The sequence below is a fragment of the Mycteria americana genome, chromosome 1 (genome assembly GCF_035582795.1).
Source record: "Mycteria americana isolate JAX WOST 10 ecotype Jacksonville Zoo and Gardens chromosome 1, USCA_MyAme_1.0, whole genome shotgun sequence".
In the NCBI taxonomy this organism is placed as follows: Eukaryota; Metazoa; Chordata; class Aves; order Ciconiiformes; family Ciconiidae; genus Mycteria; species Mycteria americana.
Window position 1 is genome coordinate 49,147,808 of NC_134365.1, and position 15,319 is coordinate 49,163,126.

At 42.9% G+C, this 15,319-nt stretch overlaps 1 protein-coding gene across 4 annotated transcripts in view; it reads right to left on the bottom strand.

Moving 5' to 3' along the window:
- KITLG (KIT ligand) overlaps window positions 1–11,608 on the bottom strand; it is a 59,410-nt gene extending 47,802 nt beyond the window's left edge. For all 4 annotated transcript variants that reach the window (XM_075496674.1, XM_075496647.1, XM_075496655.1 and 1 more), the window contains exon 1: window positions 11,295–11,608. In XM_075496674.1, the coding sequence (XP_075352789.1) occupies window positions 11,295–11,309 (15 nt within the window). In that variant the 5' untranslated portion in view covers window positions 11,310–11,608. The remainder of the gene's footprint in view (window positions 1–11,294) is intronic.
- Window positions 11,609–15,319: the final 3,711 nt, after the last annotated feature.

The following is a 15,319-nucleotide window of genomic DNA, read 5'->3' on the forward strand; positions in this document are numbered from 1 at the left end:
ACCTATTTTTGCCAAGTTATGAACACCTCGACTTTACTGTAAAATTAACCCGAGTTATAATTTATAACCTGCCCTGAACTTCAGACCTGTCCACACAAACTGTAATTCTAATATCCTGGTGGTTTGTGGGTGGGTTTAGGTTTTTTGTTTTGATTTTTTGTTTGTTTTTGGTTTTGATTGGGATTTGTATAGGCTAACGACTACAAACTCCATCAAAGAGTTTCTAGTACTTCAGTGTTTCCCCACAATTTCCCTACATTTCCAAGAAGAGGCACATTCCCATGATATATATCAACATGCAAGTGCTCTCAGCTTAGAGCAAAGAAAGAGACACAGGATATATCTATCCCAGCTAACTTCACTGTCATGGAATTGTGACCGCAGAATTAATACGAATGTCATTCAAATGCTGCCTCAATGTTTTTGCTTGAGCTGTGCTAACTAGAGAGAACTGTGAATATCTAAACTTAAACCTGAAGCTCCACTTGTGGCTTTCCTTAAAAATTGCAGAAACTGTGGGGTAAACGTACCAAAAGAAGAAGTTGAGTCAGTCAGTTTGCAGCTCTGTATGACTATGGAGATGCAGATACAACTGGAAGAAAAATAATCTAGGAAAAAAGCTCCCTACGTCTGTACAATTTTGAAGAAATATAAATGCCTATTACATACAGATGTTTATAAAATATAATTCTAAAGACACCAGTAATGTAGTACTTTGAATTCAGTAAGTAACTATAGGAAATGTTAGGTATGCTCACATTTGCAATGATGAGACAGAATGCAACCCTTTGGAAAAACAGCTATTTTACCTTAATTTTACTGATGATTTTCACAGGGGTTACTTATAAAAAATGCAGTTGTAAATTGTGTGCAGTGCATTTACTTCCTATAGAGCTTTACATTTGGTCAAAAGTATGTGAATTAGAAAGAACCACAGTTGTCAGTAGTGAAACTATTCTGATACATGTTCAACAGCATCCTTGTTACAGATGTGCTGATGGAGAAACTAATGCAAATATTTACACAATATAATATGATTTCTTAGATAATTTATACACTTAGGTCTCACAAGTTTCCTAGGATTGCTCTTCTTAAAGAGGACACATTAAGTAGCCTGGCCTATCATGAAATTTCTTTGGCTTCCATAATTAATCTCACAGAAAATATATCTCATCATTGGGAAGATTAGTGCAAATCTCCTGAAAGTATATACTTTTCGATGTCTACACTCTAAAATTCCAGTAAGATGTTAGGTATTTTCATAAGTGATGCAGTTTATTAGCAAGTTTACTTAAGTGATACTTGTCAACTTGTACAGGAAAAAAATTATTCCCAGTTTTGTAGGAATTGTGCCATTTGCTCTGAAATAAGTAATGGAGTCTGTATGTTAAGAAGAAGAATCTATCATAGTGAATAAAGCCAAAAAGCACATCATAGTTTGACAATTAGCACTTTAAACAGGTACAAATTCAACAGTAACTGAAATAATGTTCTTGGATGCAAAGAAAGAGGGACTTGTTTCAATAGAAATAAACCAGTAGGCTAAAATCAGATTAACTTCACATATGTCTCAGACCATTTGCAAATGTCAACAACATTCTGTTACAGTGGGAAATGACCAAAAGTACTGTAAACAATCTGACTATTACTGGCAAATGTCTAGTTGATCCCTAAAACCTGTGTGTGAGAAGCGATTTTTTAAAATGTGCTGAGGAGAAACAGAAGAAAGACAGGAAATTAACTCCAGCTGATTTAAAGCATGTTTTAGGCCAGAATTTTTTAAAGGCCAAATGACAACACCGAACTAGATATTTCTAACATGGTTAGGTAACAAAGCTGAGAGATACAGGAGAAAGCAATAACAATTACTTCTAAAAGGATTTCCTTTGGTCTCAATACGTCTCTGACTCTTCAAAAAAAAAAAAAAAAAAGCAAGGATTTTCTTAATATATTAAGAAAATTACTGAAGTTATGGAGGAAAAGGTATTGTCACTTCTAGAAATGGCAGACCGATATTTTAGAGGGCTCTTCATAACTGTATTAATAGCTTATGAGTGTCATCACATAAATAAACAACATATTCCACAGAACAGTGGATTCATTCTAATCCTGAGATGCTTACTTTTCACAGACAAGACAAAAGACAGTAAAAACTGGTTATTCAGAGGATTAATATTTGAAGTGGGCTTCAAAAATATTGTGGGAAATAAAAATGGCCACTAGACAGACTTCTACAAAAATTGTAGAAAACATTCAAAGATGAGATGAAGCTTAGATTGCGTGGAAGGAAACAGGATGGTGACAGACAGCCCTTCAGTATTTTGGATGCTGAAGTGTTATTGTCAGAGGTGAGGATGCTGACTTAAACATAGCACAGGCCAGGAAAGGTGCACAAAAAAATCAAGGTAGCACTGTTAGTTTTCTGTCTGAATAGGGAGAGGAGAGAGAAACTCGAAGAATGAACAATCATTTTTAGATGTGGGCTTGAGATGTGATGATAGAAAAAAAAAATCCAGAAATTTTGGTCACAGACATGGGGGGAAACAAAATCTTCCTGCATTCGAGGCAGAAGAAAATTGATGGGGGATTATGAACACCACCTTGCTTGGGAATGGAGTCTACTTTTTAAAAAAGGCAAGATTTTCACTAGATCTAGTAGCCTGAAAAGAGGGCTTTCACTGCCCAGCTTTACACTATTAAAGGAACAAATACAGAAGAAATTTATCAAACCAGTTTGGAACAGACTATGATTATGGCCAGAATTTTTAAAGGACTGGATTTAGAGAATGCATGGCAAATCTAGGGCACATTCTTTGCCCGTGATTATAATACAGAAGATCAAAGCAGCTTCAGTGACAGTATTTAAACTTACAGTTTATAAATAAGGTTCATATTTCCTTGAAAATAAAGAAGGCAGGACCCATCAGAACCTTTTAAACTGGTGTCAAATACAGTGCTGATAGTTTTTGCTATTAGAATAGAAATGCAATCCACATGTTGCAGAATCACAGTAATTTGAAAAAAACAGCAATTACAAATATTGGAGATACATTTTTTTTCCTCTTTTTTAAAATAACCACCAAAAAGCTCTGTTTATTCAGGAACATATTTTTTAATCCAAACGAAAGAGGGTGCCAAGCAGTGTTATACAAGGTTCCTAAATTCATTTGGCTGACTAATGTTCCTATTCCTGCATGCTTCAAAGTAGTAAAAGAAAAACAAATCTCAAGAAGAACTGACATTCAGATCTATATCAGTTTAAAGACATAACGCATAATATTGCCTGCTTGCCATTTAATGCAAAAGACAAATTTTGCTGAGTTCACTTAATAACGAGCAAATGGAGGCTGGAAATTAGAGGCAATTTAGGACTTCTTTAAAATAAACCATTAGCATGTTTAAATTTCAACCTCTCTAAATTTCTAAGCACTTATTTTCATTTAGTGAGTTATTTTGCATATATGCAGCATATTATTAATTTAAATGTATCATGCTTGACTCCTTACTTCCTTACTTCAGTCCATTACTTCAGTTAGACCACAAAAGTCAGCACCTTGGTATCCTACTCCCATTTTATACAATTAGGAAATCTCCATAAACAGAGAGGAATTTTTTGGATCAACATGAAATGGAGGAACAAACTTCCTTACACACTTTAAAACCTCCACATTTACAGGCACTGTCCAAAATCACACTTTAAAATGAACCTTGTACACCAGCGTATTACTCCGAGTTTTCAGTATATATGTGCTGCAGACATCGTTGAGTTCATTCTTTTGTCCAGGAGCAGCTCTTACAAAAAGAGTTGCTGTATGGTTTGCAGAGTTCATTTTCTGTTCTAAGTGGAAATAGATTGTCAGAACATGTACAACTTAGTTTTACAGTCTGACTTATATTGGCAGAATAAGTTTTATCCAAAAGTAATTAGAGGTCATGTGTTACTAAACAGACCGAAGAATCCATCCAGCGATGATGTATCATACTGCGAACATAAATGGAAGACGCATATTGGTCTGCTGCTACCAAGCAAGCACAAGGTAGCAAGGAAAATTTTATTTTTTCCTTATACTTTCGAATTAAAATAAAATGTATATACCTATCACGTATCATCATAAAACTCCTTTCAAAAAAAATAACTGAGTGTTATTAAGTTCTTCCTCAAAAAATGAGGAATTAACTTTACCTGTCACTGAATTCTGAGTTTCAGAATAAAGAACAAATATGCACAAAGAAAAAGCTATACATCCAGTTGACAAGAAGGGTTTAAGACTATCCTGTACAGGACTCGGATAAACCTTTATTCTGAGGAGGTTCTATTGTACTATCCTCTGCCTTAATTCTTTCATGATAAAGCATGGTGTGAATTCACACACAGATTACGTCTCTACTGTAAAGGAAATACACACCGTTGGCAGGTACTTCTGCACACGTGCTATTCTAGGTTGAAACTGGACATTCCCAGGGCTCAGCTGTGCCCACATTACATACAGATTTTCAAATCTCTCAGGCAGAAGGCTTGCACACCACGCTTAGGACCTTCACTGCATGCAAGTTTCTGCACAGACAGAGGCTGGTATCCAAATAAAGAATACTGGATATGAACAGCTGGTTTTGCATGGTGTGTGTTCCTCTGTATGTATGTGGACACTGGTTCAATGGGGTGAGATATCTGGATTTCTTCCCAATTTTCATTACTTGCAAGGAAAAAAATAAAGGTGTCGTTCATTTAGGAGGAAAGACACTGGAAGGCTATGAGTACAATGATCCTGCCTACATCAAGTAGAGAGATTCCAGCCAAAGCAAATGCAGAATGTAGGTGCCAGCATACTGCATAGACTGCACATACATAACTTATTCCTAAAGCTATATTTAGGGTGCTTCTAAAAACTTCTTAAGGTACTTCTAAAGAAGAGATGGTAGAGCGAACTGGACTACAGTTATCTTTGGCCTTAACTGTCAGTGAACTGATGTCCCTGAAGCTGATGGCAGCAGAACAAATAAAAGGCAGAAGACCGGCTGAATAAGACACTGGATGAGGGTTTATTGTCACTGAGACAGTTAAGGTGACTGCGTTGAAGCCAGGTTCAGTCACATGGGATGGCCATTCTTGGAAATACCAAGCTACACAAACAGATAGGACTGGCAGACTGATGTTTTCAGACTGATTTGCAGACGCCTAAATCTGTCTGAATGGAGGTTCAGAGGTTGACGTGATTTGCAATCTGTGAATTTGGACTTGTGACCTGAAATACAGTCCCTCCAACATTCCTAGTTCATGTGTCAGCCACCCTCAAGATTGAACAAATAAACCTAGCAGCTCAGTTAATTTGGTCTTAAAGTATGACTTAACTCAGGGGTGTTAAAATCTTAATCCGCGTAGACGCACTTCAGATTTGGAGCAACACTGATGTTACACTTCAGATTCAGAGTCTGGACTTTATTTTTTTTTCCTTTTCTTTCCCCTGGCACAATGCATAATTACTTATACTAAGTAGAACAGCTTCAACAAGACAGACTGGATAGTTAGACCCTTCTTGGAGACCTAAATTCCTACCCAAGAAAAGATGTGAACCCATGTCTCTCTCACTCCAGTGAGTATGCTCTGGTAAATTCTTTTAGATTAGCCTTTTTCTCTCTGGATTGAATCAAGGTTGTTTGCAAACCCAGAGGTAATATCTGTAGACCATACACTCAGCCTCTTGTGACAGCCCAGCCTAAACCTGCAGACTTTGCAGAACATCAGTCTGAGCTGAAGTGTGCAACTCATCTCTGCCCCAGCCCAAAGGCTGCCAGCACACACCTCTCTCTGACTTCCCAGCTCTGCTGCCCAAAATCAGTGAGAAGCCAGTGCAGGTGGAGGAGTACCGAGATACCCAACCTGACTCCTAGAAATTCTTCACTGGAACATTAAGAAATACCATGCGAATGGCTGTTATAAACAGGCACCAAACCACAGATGGGAGAAGAGGCAGCTCTTGAGGCTTGGGCTAAATAGGACCTTGAGGGTCATTCCTGAACCTGATCTTCTCCATCTAGCAGGTTTTGCAGCAAAAATGAAGAAAAAGAAAAATAACCAAATGCTGCAGTCCCTGCATGCTTACAAGTGTTCTTTAACAGCAGTGAAGGTTTGGGGCTAGCAGGTATCTGAAAAGTGGGTCCACAGCAGACCTGCTTGAGAGACCCTTGCAGGAGCCCTGGCCACTGTCAACGAGCACCGTTGGCCCTGCAGGGGGGAGCCTGCACTCGGCCCCCCTGCAGCTTGCACCACCTGGTCTCACTTCTAGCATTGGTTCAAGTGGTGATGGAACAGCTGGAGGCTCAGGCCTTACCCACTTTGCCAAACAGTGTGCTCCAAAGCATGGCTCCGAAGCACTGAGTACCACAAGGGCCTCCTTCAGGCAATACCTGCAGTGACATCGTAGACTTGATGCTATTTTTGCCTTGCACCTAAACTTAAGTCTGCTCCATGCAACAACGATAAAGCAAAAATATGTATAAAACAGAAAATTCCTAATCAGATTTAAACTGGTTATCGTATCCATCTACCTTGTATAATTTAAACATTTTTTAAACAGAAACAACAACCAATCATTCACCCAGTGGTGATTAGATAACAATAGGAAATTAGAGGATAATTTATTTCCTACGTTATTGTGATCCGAAGTGTTCATTAATCTGAACTCCTAAACTGGCTTTTATTTAGACATATGGTAGAAATAATGTTTTCATTAGTGTATCTGCTTTCATTGACCTCAGATATTATGCATGCTACCCGCTTTAATCAAATAAAATACTTAACACTATTTTTATTTTCTCTGTAACTGTAACGTATTTCCAATTTTCATTCTCATACTAATAAATGTCTGATACTATTTACATTTGTCAATAACTAAAACCATCCAGCAAAGAAATCTATGTTTTACGTGCTCCCCGCAGTCAGTTATTTCAGCAGCAGTAATGTTTATGAACGTCGGTTTTGCAGGTTTACATATGACTCAGTATGCAATGCAAACACGGGCCAATCAACAAAAATAAGGAGGTGCTACCCCTCTCCACTCACCTTACATTTGTCCATCTCCTTTTTCCACAAGTGCACAGGGGGGAAAAAAAAAAACAAAAACAACAAACAAAAACCAAGCAGATTTGCAGTGTGTATAAAGGCTGACTAACCTCAGGTTTGGCATACCAAAGACCAGGGCGAGAACAAACGCTTTCGTTTTCATCTGTCAGCTCCCACACCACTCAAATGGAATTGCGTAGGGAGATTTTTGCTGCCTTGCTTCAAATAAATGGGTATTGTGTTTACATACTGCATACTGAGCATTGCCTACCCGAAGCCAAGGGCTGCATCTTGCCAACTCTTAACTTTCGTACAATATGGCGATTACATGAGCCAGCATACCATTAAGTCACATAACAAAACTTGGAGAATGGCACTGTCAGCTTGCAGAACTGTACCTGAACGACTGACATGCAGTGCACAAAAGGAGAAACTAGATTTCAGTGCAACGGCAGAACTGGGTCAGAAGCAGACTGGGTTAGCGGCCTCAGTTTAAACTACAAAGCCAAGTGCCGCATAGTTCACAGAGATAAAAACTTACAGGCACACAATACGAGCAAGCGCAGAAAAAAAAAATAAAATGATCACTAAACACGCCTTACAAAATGCTCCCCCACCCTAGAGTCTTCCAGGTCATCTGCTGTTTATTCTCCATACGACGCTTTATTCCAGGATGTTCTTTCCAGCTGCAGTACTGGCAAACTGGCCTCCCCTAAGCAGAGTCAAAACCAGGGGAAAAGGGAAAGAGACCTTAGTCCATTACTCACTGTGAATATCACAACATCCTTCTGGCTCCAGCAAGTTCTCTTTTTCTATCTGATGAGCAGCAGATCTGTACCTACGGTGAGCTCCAAATGTCTTCCAGTGCCTAGTGTTCATTTTTTTGCAGAATGAGCAAGAAAGACTGGAAATCAGAGCTCACTATTTCCCCTAAAATAATGACTCTGCAAGCTCACACCGGGGTATCAGATACCTGTTTTGCATTTCTGATTTAGCCTGCCAATATGAGACCGGAGTGGGCAATTTGTGTACTGATTATTTTTCCAGGTACCATTCCATAATAATTTCTACAGAGGCTCCCACTTCAGTGACACAAACATGCTACGGATAGAACAACCTAAGAAGGTCATTTATCTCCCAGCAATAATGCGCACATTCAGAGGTAAAAAGCCAAGCCCAGATCTAATACTGAGGTTTCTAAGAGGTTGTGCATCTAACCCACTGCTGAAGATCAAGTGCCTGAACCAAGCATCTGTGGTACCTTAAGATCAGCAGCCTTCTGAGCTACTCCCAGGGGTGACCCCTCCTTGCAGCATATTTCTTAGTAACTTAATCCTATTTAGATTGTCTTCAAATCAAACAAAGAACAAGCAAATTGGAAATCTGCTACATGTTTTTGCAAGATTGGATCACACTAGCAGCACTCATCCTGTTTTATTCACAATGTAAAAGGCTGTCCAGACATCAGTGATATTTTATTTGTTGTAATATTAGCATGCAAAATGACATAAACTCACTTCTGATAATAGTTTTAATTACTAAGTATATAAGCCTGCAAATCCTCTCATGCAAGTAACCCTTCAGTAAGATTAATTCCTGGAAATAGTCCCATTGAAAAAGGATTTATATGACTAAACTCTAAATGTTTCATCACATTTTTAAAGGCATTATTACTTAAAAAAAAAAAATCCAGGAGGTGTTGGTACATTTAAAACAGGAGGTTACATATTTATCAAACTGTATAGTTTCAGAAACAATCCTTCTAGGACTGACGCCGTTGGGGAACATGCTTCTGCAGTTCCTGTGGTTTCTCAGGTTAAGACTGATTTAAATAAACTGACCAACCTGCTCACTTCTAGTCTAGCGTTTAGCACGACTCTTCCCTTTCAGCACTTTCGTTGCACTGACGTATGACTCAGCTGCTCCTTCAGCTGCAATAGTTATATATTATCCCTGTGTAACATTACCTCAAACATCAAAATCCCTGATTTATTTTAAAGCACTATGCAGGTATTACTACGTGTTTTCAAGGCTCAGTGATGTAGTGGTTCTCACTTTCTGTACTATGTCTATTGCAGAATATTTTATTATAAGAAATGTTAACTTCTTTCCTGGCTTCCCAATCCTGTTCTTTTCCCTATACCAGTTACCAGTCTAGACGATGGCAAAAGTAGCCACAGGACAGCATAAAGGTTAAAATTTACTGTAATGTGCTGAGTGCCCCAATGTGCTTAAGTCCTCCTTGTATGCACTTCACTTGCTCTCTCTTTGCACAAGGGTCTTCACGGTTTTAGTGGAAAGTCTCTCTCAAAGTATCTCCTGCTCTTATCCCCTCGGAATGATTAATGGTTTGGTATCACATTTGTTTGCTAATCCTTAAAATAAAGGAAACAATCCTTTGGAGAGCTAGGAGTCTGTCACTGTCTCCAAAAAGCAGGAAGCATAATTGCTTGAAGGCTGACAGATGCTTCACCACCATGACAAGAAGCTGTTCCACAGGCTACAGCTTGTGAGCCCCTGAGTCAAGCCATATGGTCCTGAATGCCAAGACTGCCTGTCTTTCCCAGTTTATTGGGAAAGAGGGATTATTCCTGCTTTGCTCTGAATTTGCAAAAGTACTCTGTTGGTTTTAGAAGTTTACAGTTCGTATGAAATAAAATGCTTGACCGCTTGCACTCATAAATCCTCATTCGTTTGCTGAACAGTTTTTCCTTCTCTGAAGAAACAGGCCTACATGTATGCTTCCGTGGGCTAGGATAACATCTTGTGACTATATTGCTATCCACTCTGATATTAAATGAATGCATATAACGAAGCACAGATAAATATGGCTCTTACACTTTAAGAGACCCTTCCCAACTAATAACCTATTCAGCATATTTGACCGAGTTTGTGTATAAGGTCTGAAACAATAGCTTTGAGGTGCAAGGCATCTTTAGTCATCTAAAGGGAATAACAGCAATGGATACACGCTGTTAGAATTCAGAACTGATCATTTAAGGTAATACCTCACTGTACTTCAGCATCACAAAAATTAAGTCTCCAAGTTGTAACTCCTTAAGCATGGGTACATTCTCCAGTGCTTTGGCCAGCTGAGATTCAAATATTTCAGAAAGCGAGTACTTCTAATTCCCGTCATCTCTTGAAAAACTATTTAACTGCCCAAAAAACTTCAGTAAGGTGCTTCCCTTTTTCTTAAAATATATTTTATGTCTTTTCCAATGACTGGATGCTGAAGTATGTTCAGGCTACCGGTGTGTGGGTGACCCAGCAATTGCCAAGAAATAGGGGAAGGCAAAAAGTATCTTGCTTCTAACCAAGAAGTGGAGGGGAAGGCAGAAGCCCCCAGCGCAGAAGCAGCGGTGTGCGTGTCTACGCATGGTTCTCTCCCAGAGCTGTCTCGGCACTGGGTAGCTCTGGCTCTCACTGAGGTCAGCCGGGATGGAGGGTACCGGCACCTTGCAAAGGCAAGCCTTAAACTTTTTCTCTTTAGAGTTTCTCTGAGCTGCTTCTAGTTACGAGATGATTTTTCCACTCGTGTCTGTCCCCATCCTCCCTTTTAAAAAACGCACAGCACGGCGATTACAATCTCTACACAACTTGGAGAAATAAAGGCAGGGACCCCCACAGCCGTACAGAGCGGCTCGTCCCGGCGGGGTGAGGGAGGGCGAGGGGCGGAATGCCGGGGGCTCCCCGCAACACCGACCCGGCGCCGCAGGCTGGAGCGGCTTGAATGGAGCCCCTGAGCACAGCAGCCGCGGCACCGCTGCCTCCGATTAAATTTCGTGTTTTCGCACTCAGCGCGTCAGTGTAACACGGGCAACTGATTTATCAAGGCAATTTTTCCAAGCGCCTTCTGAGATCTCCCACGGCTCAGCCGCCGATCCGGCCGCTTGTTGCAACTTTTCCACGGGCTGCGGGCGCCGAGGGCAAGACCGGGCAGTAATTGTCTTCTCCCCCCACCCCGCTCCCCAAGTCGCTCATCAACGGCAGCAGTTCCCATCCCCGGCGCCCCTCACCTCTCGGGTCGCTGGGAGCCGCCGCCCCCCGCGGACACCCCCACGGACGCGGGTGCGCACTCCCCGCCCGGCGGCAGCCCCTACCCGCGCACCGCGCTCGCCCCAGCAGCCCCCCCGGTCCGCAGCGGACCTTCTCCGCCGGGGTCCAGCCCTGCCCGGCAGGTAGGTCCGGCCGGCCCGGCCGCCCCTCGCCCCCGCCGCCCGGCCTCACTCACTTGTGCCTTCTTCATAAGGAACGGCAGCGCTGCAGTCCAGCCCAGCCGGCCGTGTGCAAACTCCCTTCAGCGGAACTGTAGCTCCAGCATAATGCAGCAGCGGATAGTCCACGCATTGGGGTTGCCCACGGCGAGCCCCGCGCTGCCTCTGCCTGCCCCGCTTCGCCCGCCGCCGCTCTGCGCGCCCCGCTGCGCCCCGCTGCGCCCCTCTCCCCACGGCGTGAGCGCCCGCGCTGACTGGAGCCACAGCCGGCGCCCGGCCAGGTCTTTTATATCTCCGATCTGCCTCCAGCAGCGGCGGCGGCAGCGGCGGCAGCGGCAGCCGCGGCAAGACACGCCTTTCCCCTCCCTCCCGCCCTCCTCCCCTGCCTCCCTCCCTCCTGGGCGACCGGGAGCCCAGGCAGACCCCGCGGGGAGGGGGAAACCCGAGTGAACTTAGGGGAAGTTGGAGGCAGGAACAAGCCGAACCTGCCCCTTCCCAGCGCGGGAGGGAAGCGCGCCCGCCGCGGGGCTGGCGGGGCCGCGGGCTGGCCGCCGCGGGAGAGCGGCAGGCGGGGATGCGGGGGGATGCGGGTCAGGGGCGCTCGGTACCGGCCCCCGGCGTTGGGAGAGTGGCAGAGGGCTTCTCCCGCCCGACGCCCGGGGGCTCGGCGGTGACCGAGAGAGGCGACCCCAGCCGAGCGGGGCGGAGCGGGGCGGGGGTCTCCGGCCTCCTCCGCGGTGGGCTCTGGCAGCTTGCCGGGAAGCCTCCTGCCGCCGCGGCACTCGAGGTCAATGAGGCTGCCGGCGCTGAGCCGAGCCCGTGGGTTGTGTCCCCCCAGCCACGCCGGTGAGAAGGGGGGGTCCCTCCCTCCCGGGGGGGTCCCTCCCTCCCGCCGCGGCGCCGCCTCGGCCCGCGGCGGGGAAGACGGCGGGCCCGGAGGGCTGGCAGAGCTCCCAGCAAGTGCCCGGTATTTTCAGAGCAGCACCTAGCTGCGGCAGCGGCGCGCACACCCGGGAGGCGACTCCGGATTTGCGATTTCCATTTCAGTGCTGCCTTTCCATACGCGGCGAATACAAGTTAGGCACTGGAATAAGCATTTCGGCTAGCGCTTGAAAACTCCTTTTACCTGCTCCAGCCACAGAAAAGTTGTTGAGCAGTGCCTCCTAACGCTTGTGATCCTGCAGGTCTTTTAACGTGCTGTTACAATTTGCAGAGTGTGTAAATAATGTATTAGTGTTGGGTGTGGAAAAACGACACTTGATTTTTACTGCGTGGAGTCCTCCTGGCAAGTCCATCCCAGCAGTAGCGACAGAATTTGAGTCCTCTCAGAGAAGAGAGCTGACAGGTTAACGCAGACTAAATCTTGAGTGTGCATTAAATGGAAAGAAGAGCTGTTTATGGAACTAGCATTTCCTGAGACAGTAGTCTTTGGTGATGATTAAAAAGCATGTTAACACAGAATGAAGGAAGAATAGTCTGCCCAAGTCAATGGTCATTTCCTAAGGGAGATTAGATATGCTCAGAGTACACAGTAAGGTATTTCATTAGAAAAGTTTGTCTAGTTTTAACCTAAAGTTAATTGCAAGTTTTCAAAAGACTAGGTTTCTGCCAAAGTAAAGATGAGCTGTTCAGGTACAGAAAGATTTTGAACCCATCCCCAACTCCACTATATTTCAGTATAGTGTTTCAGTATAGGGTAGGTAAACATCTAATCTCTTTGTGCCTCTCCATCCAATCCAGAAAAATAGGCTGATAATTTTCTTTTACAGCATAACACTGCTGATGAATTCATTACAGTTTTTGGGATTTCTTTATTATTACCATGCTGAATTACCTTGGAGTTCTTGTGTTACCCTCTGAGCTTTGTCAGACTGTTTTATATGCATATCGTAACAGTCTTTTCCTCTAAAAGGTTATGATTGAAGCAATAGACAAGCAGTGAAAGGGACAACAAAAAAATCAAGGACCGCACTCACTGAAAGGATATTTTATATATCACCTAGCGGTGATCAACCAATACTGCTTCCCCACTGTATGCATTTAGCAAATAGGGGCAGGAAATTAAAATGTTATGGCATATTTCCTTCTTAGAACAGATGACAGGTTTAGTCTCCTGGGGAGAAGCCCTGGAAAGTGTGAAAGAGCAGTCTGTCATAGCAGTTACCTACCTTATGGAAAACACTTCTGGTCTTTCTCCGCCTTGAGCTCCATCACAATCCACCATTAGTCATGACAGGAAAGCTTTAGTGGATGCCCTGTGTCCAGTTACCTTACTGATAGTTGTGCAGAGAGGGTAAGACTCTTGGGCCTCTTTAAGTTTCTTTACCACCCTGGCATCACGCACCTTTTCTCTCCATCCCTGATGTGAGTTCTTGAACCTGCCCTTGCATTTAACCAAGCCCAGCTACAGTGGAATAATGCCCTTTTCATCCCTTCCTTTACACTGGCAATTTGCAAGTGTATTGCTGCTGACATTGACCTCAGGATGGTTTGGGAAGTCTTTTCTACGACATTCAGAGTTTAATAGTTTAAACTCATTAACAACTTATGTCCATAACCCATAAAAAAGCATGTTTTTATTAGTCTTGCCCATTTCCAATGTAGTACTAACTTTTGATTTACCAGGTGAGAACTGATTAGCCATGGACTGTTAGCGCATTGAGTGGTAGATTTGCAAAGCACAACTGCAAACCGCATTCAGTCTTTTATGGCCTATCTCATCTGCATTTCTAAATAAGGGTGAGTATAGGCTCCTGTCATAGTTCTGTGAAAACCTGTTTCTTCACAGGGAAGCTATGGAAAATAGTGTTGGTCATCCCAGCTCTTCACAGGATTTGGTTCTACCCACTCAGCAGGATTGTCCTTCACCAGGAATACTGTTCTGCATATATGGAAATAGCAGCAATTGAAGCATAAATGATGCCTTTCCAGTCTGGTGTGAATGGAAGAGTTTCACCATCTTGTGCAGGTGAGAAATGGCTGTTAAGTGCTGTTTATTCTGGAATTTTATGGAATATCTGCTGTGCTTTCTATAGCTCCAGCCGTGAGAAGAATGACCCCACTCAGCGTGTCCATAGCTTGGCTGCTGACTGGAACAGCCAGAATTTGGGAATATGCAGAATCAGATCCAGCCTCAGCCACTGAGGTTACTGTGTTAAAAAGTGCTCTGCACCAGCTTGGAAAATTGAAAAATTTCTCCTATGAAACCATCTAAGCTGTGAAGGCAAACACCAGTGTGTACATATTAGTAAGATAACACACTAATCCCATCTAATCTGTTACAGACTCTGAGCATGTGGAGGCCTTTGCTGGCACAGAGGCCCAGTCTGTAGCATTAACTCAGTTAACTCCTCCCTCCCCGGTCTTTTTTAAGGACATAGAGTAATGGGTACAAGCTTTCCTAACCTACTTCCGGCACATAGAAATAAAAACTAAGAGTTAAAATTAAGGTATATAGAGCCAAGAAACTCAAAAGGTGCTCTCAAGCTTCTTTAGGTTTAATTTACAGAGGTACTTGCTTGCAGAGGAATCACTTCTCTACAGAAAAAAAAAAACTTTCAAACTTGCAAGATCTACAGGAAATTATATGAATTACTTTGATATTGAGGGAGTACATTGAGATAACTATCTTCCTAAGAGACCTTCCTTATCTTCAATACCACAAAATCTACTAGGTGTTATCCTGTGATTAAGAACTCATATATTCTAATGTTGGAGCACAACCACAACTGAGTATTAATACTTTAATATTGGATCAAAGTACCTATTTTGAATTTCTAATCGAGCCTTCTTATGCTTAACAGTGACCAAAGTGATTGTTGGTTTCTTTTAAGCTCCATACATCCTTTGTGCTTTATACAAATGACAGGGAGAACTTTTGTGGTTATTCAATATTACTAATCAGCAAGTAAGTGAACGACTCAATCAAGACTTCGGTCCATGGGGACACCTACACCACTATGGAGCCACTTTTATTTAATTGAGCACCATAAGAGCACAGGATTCAGGTGCATTTGTTTCATTCACATGATCTGTTTCTAAA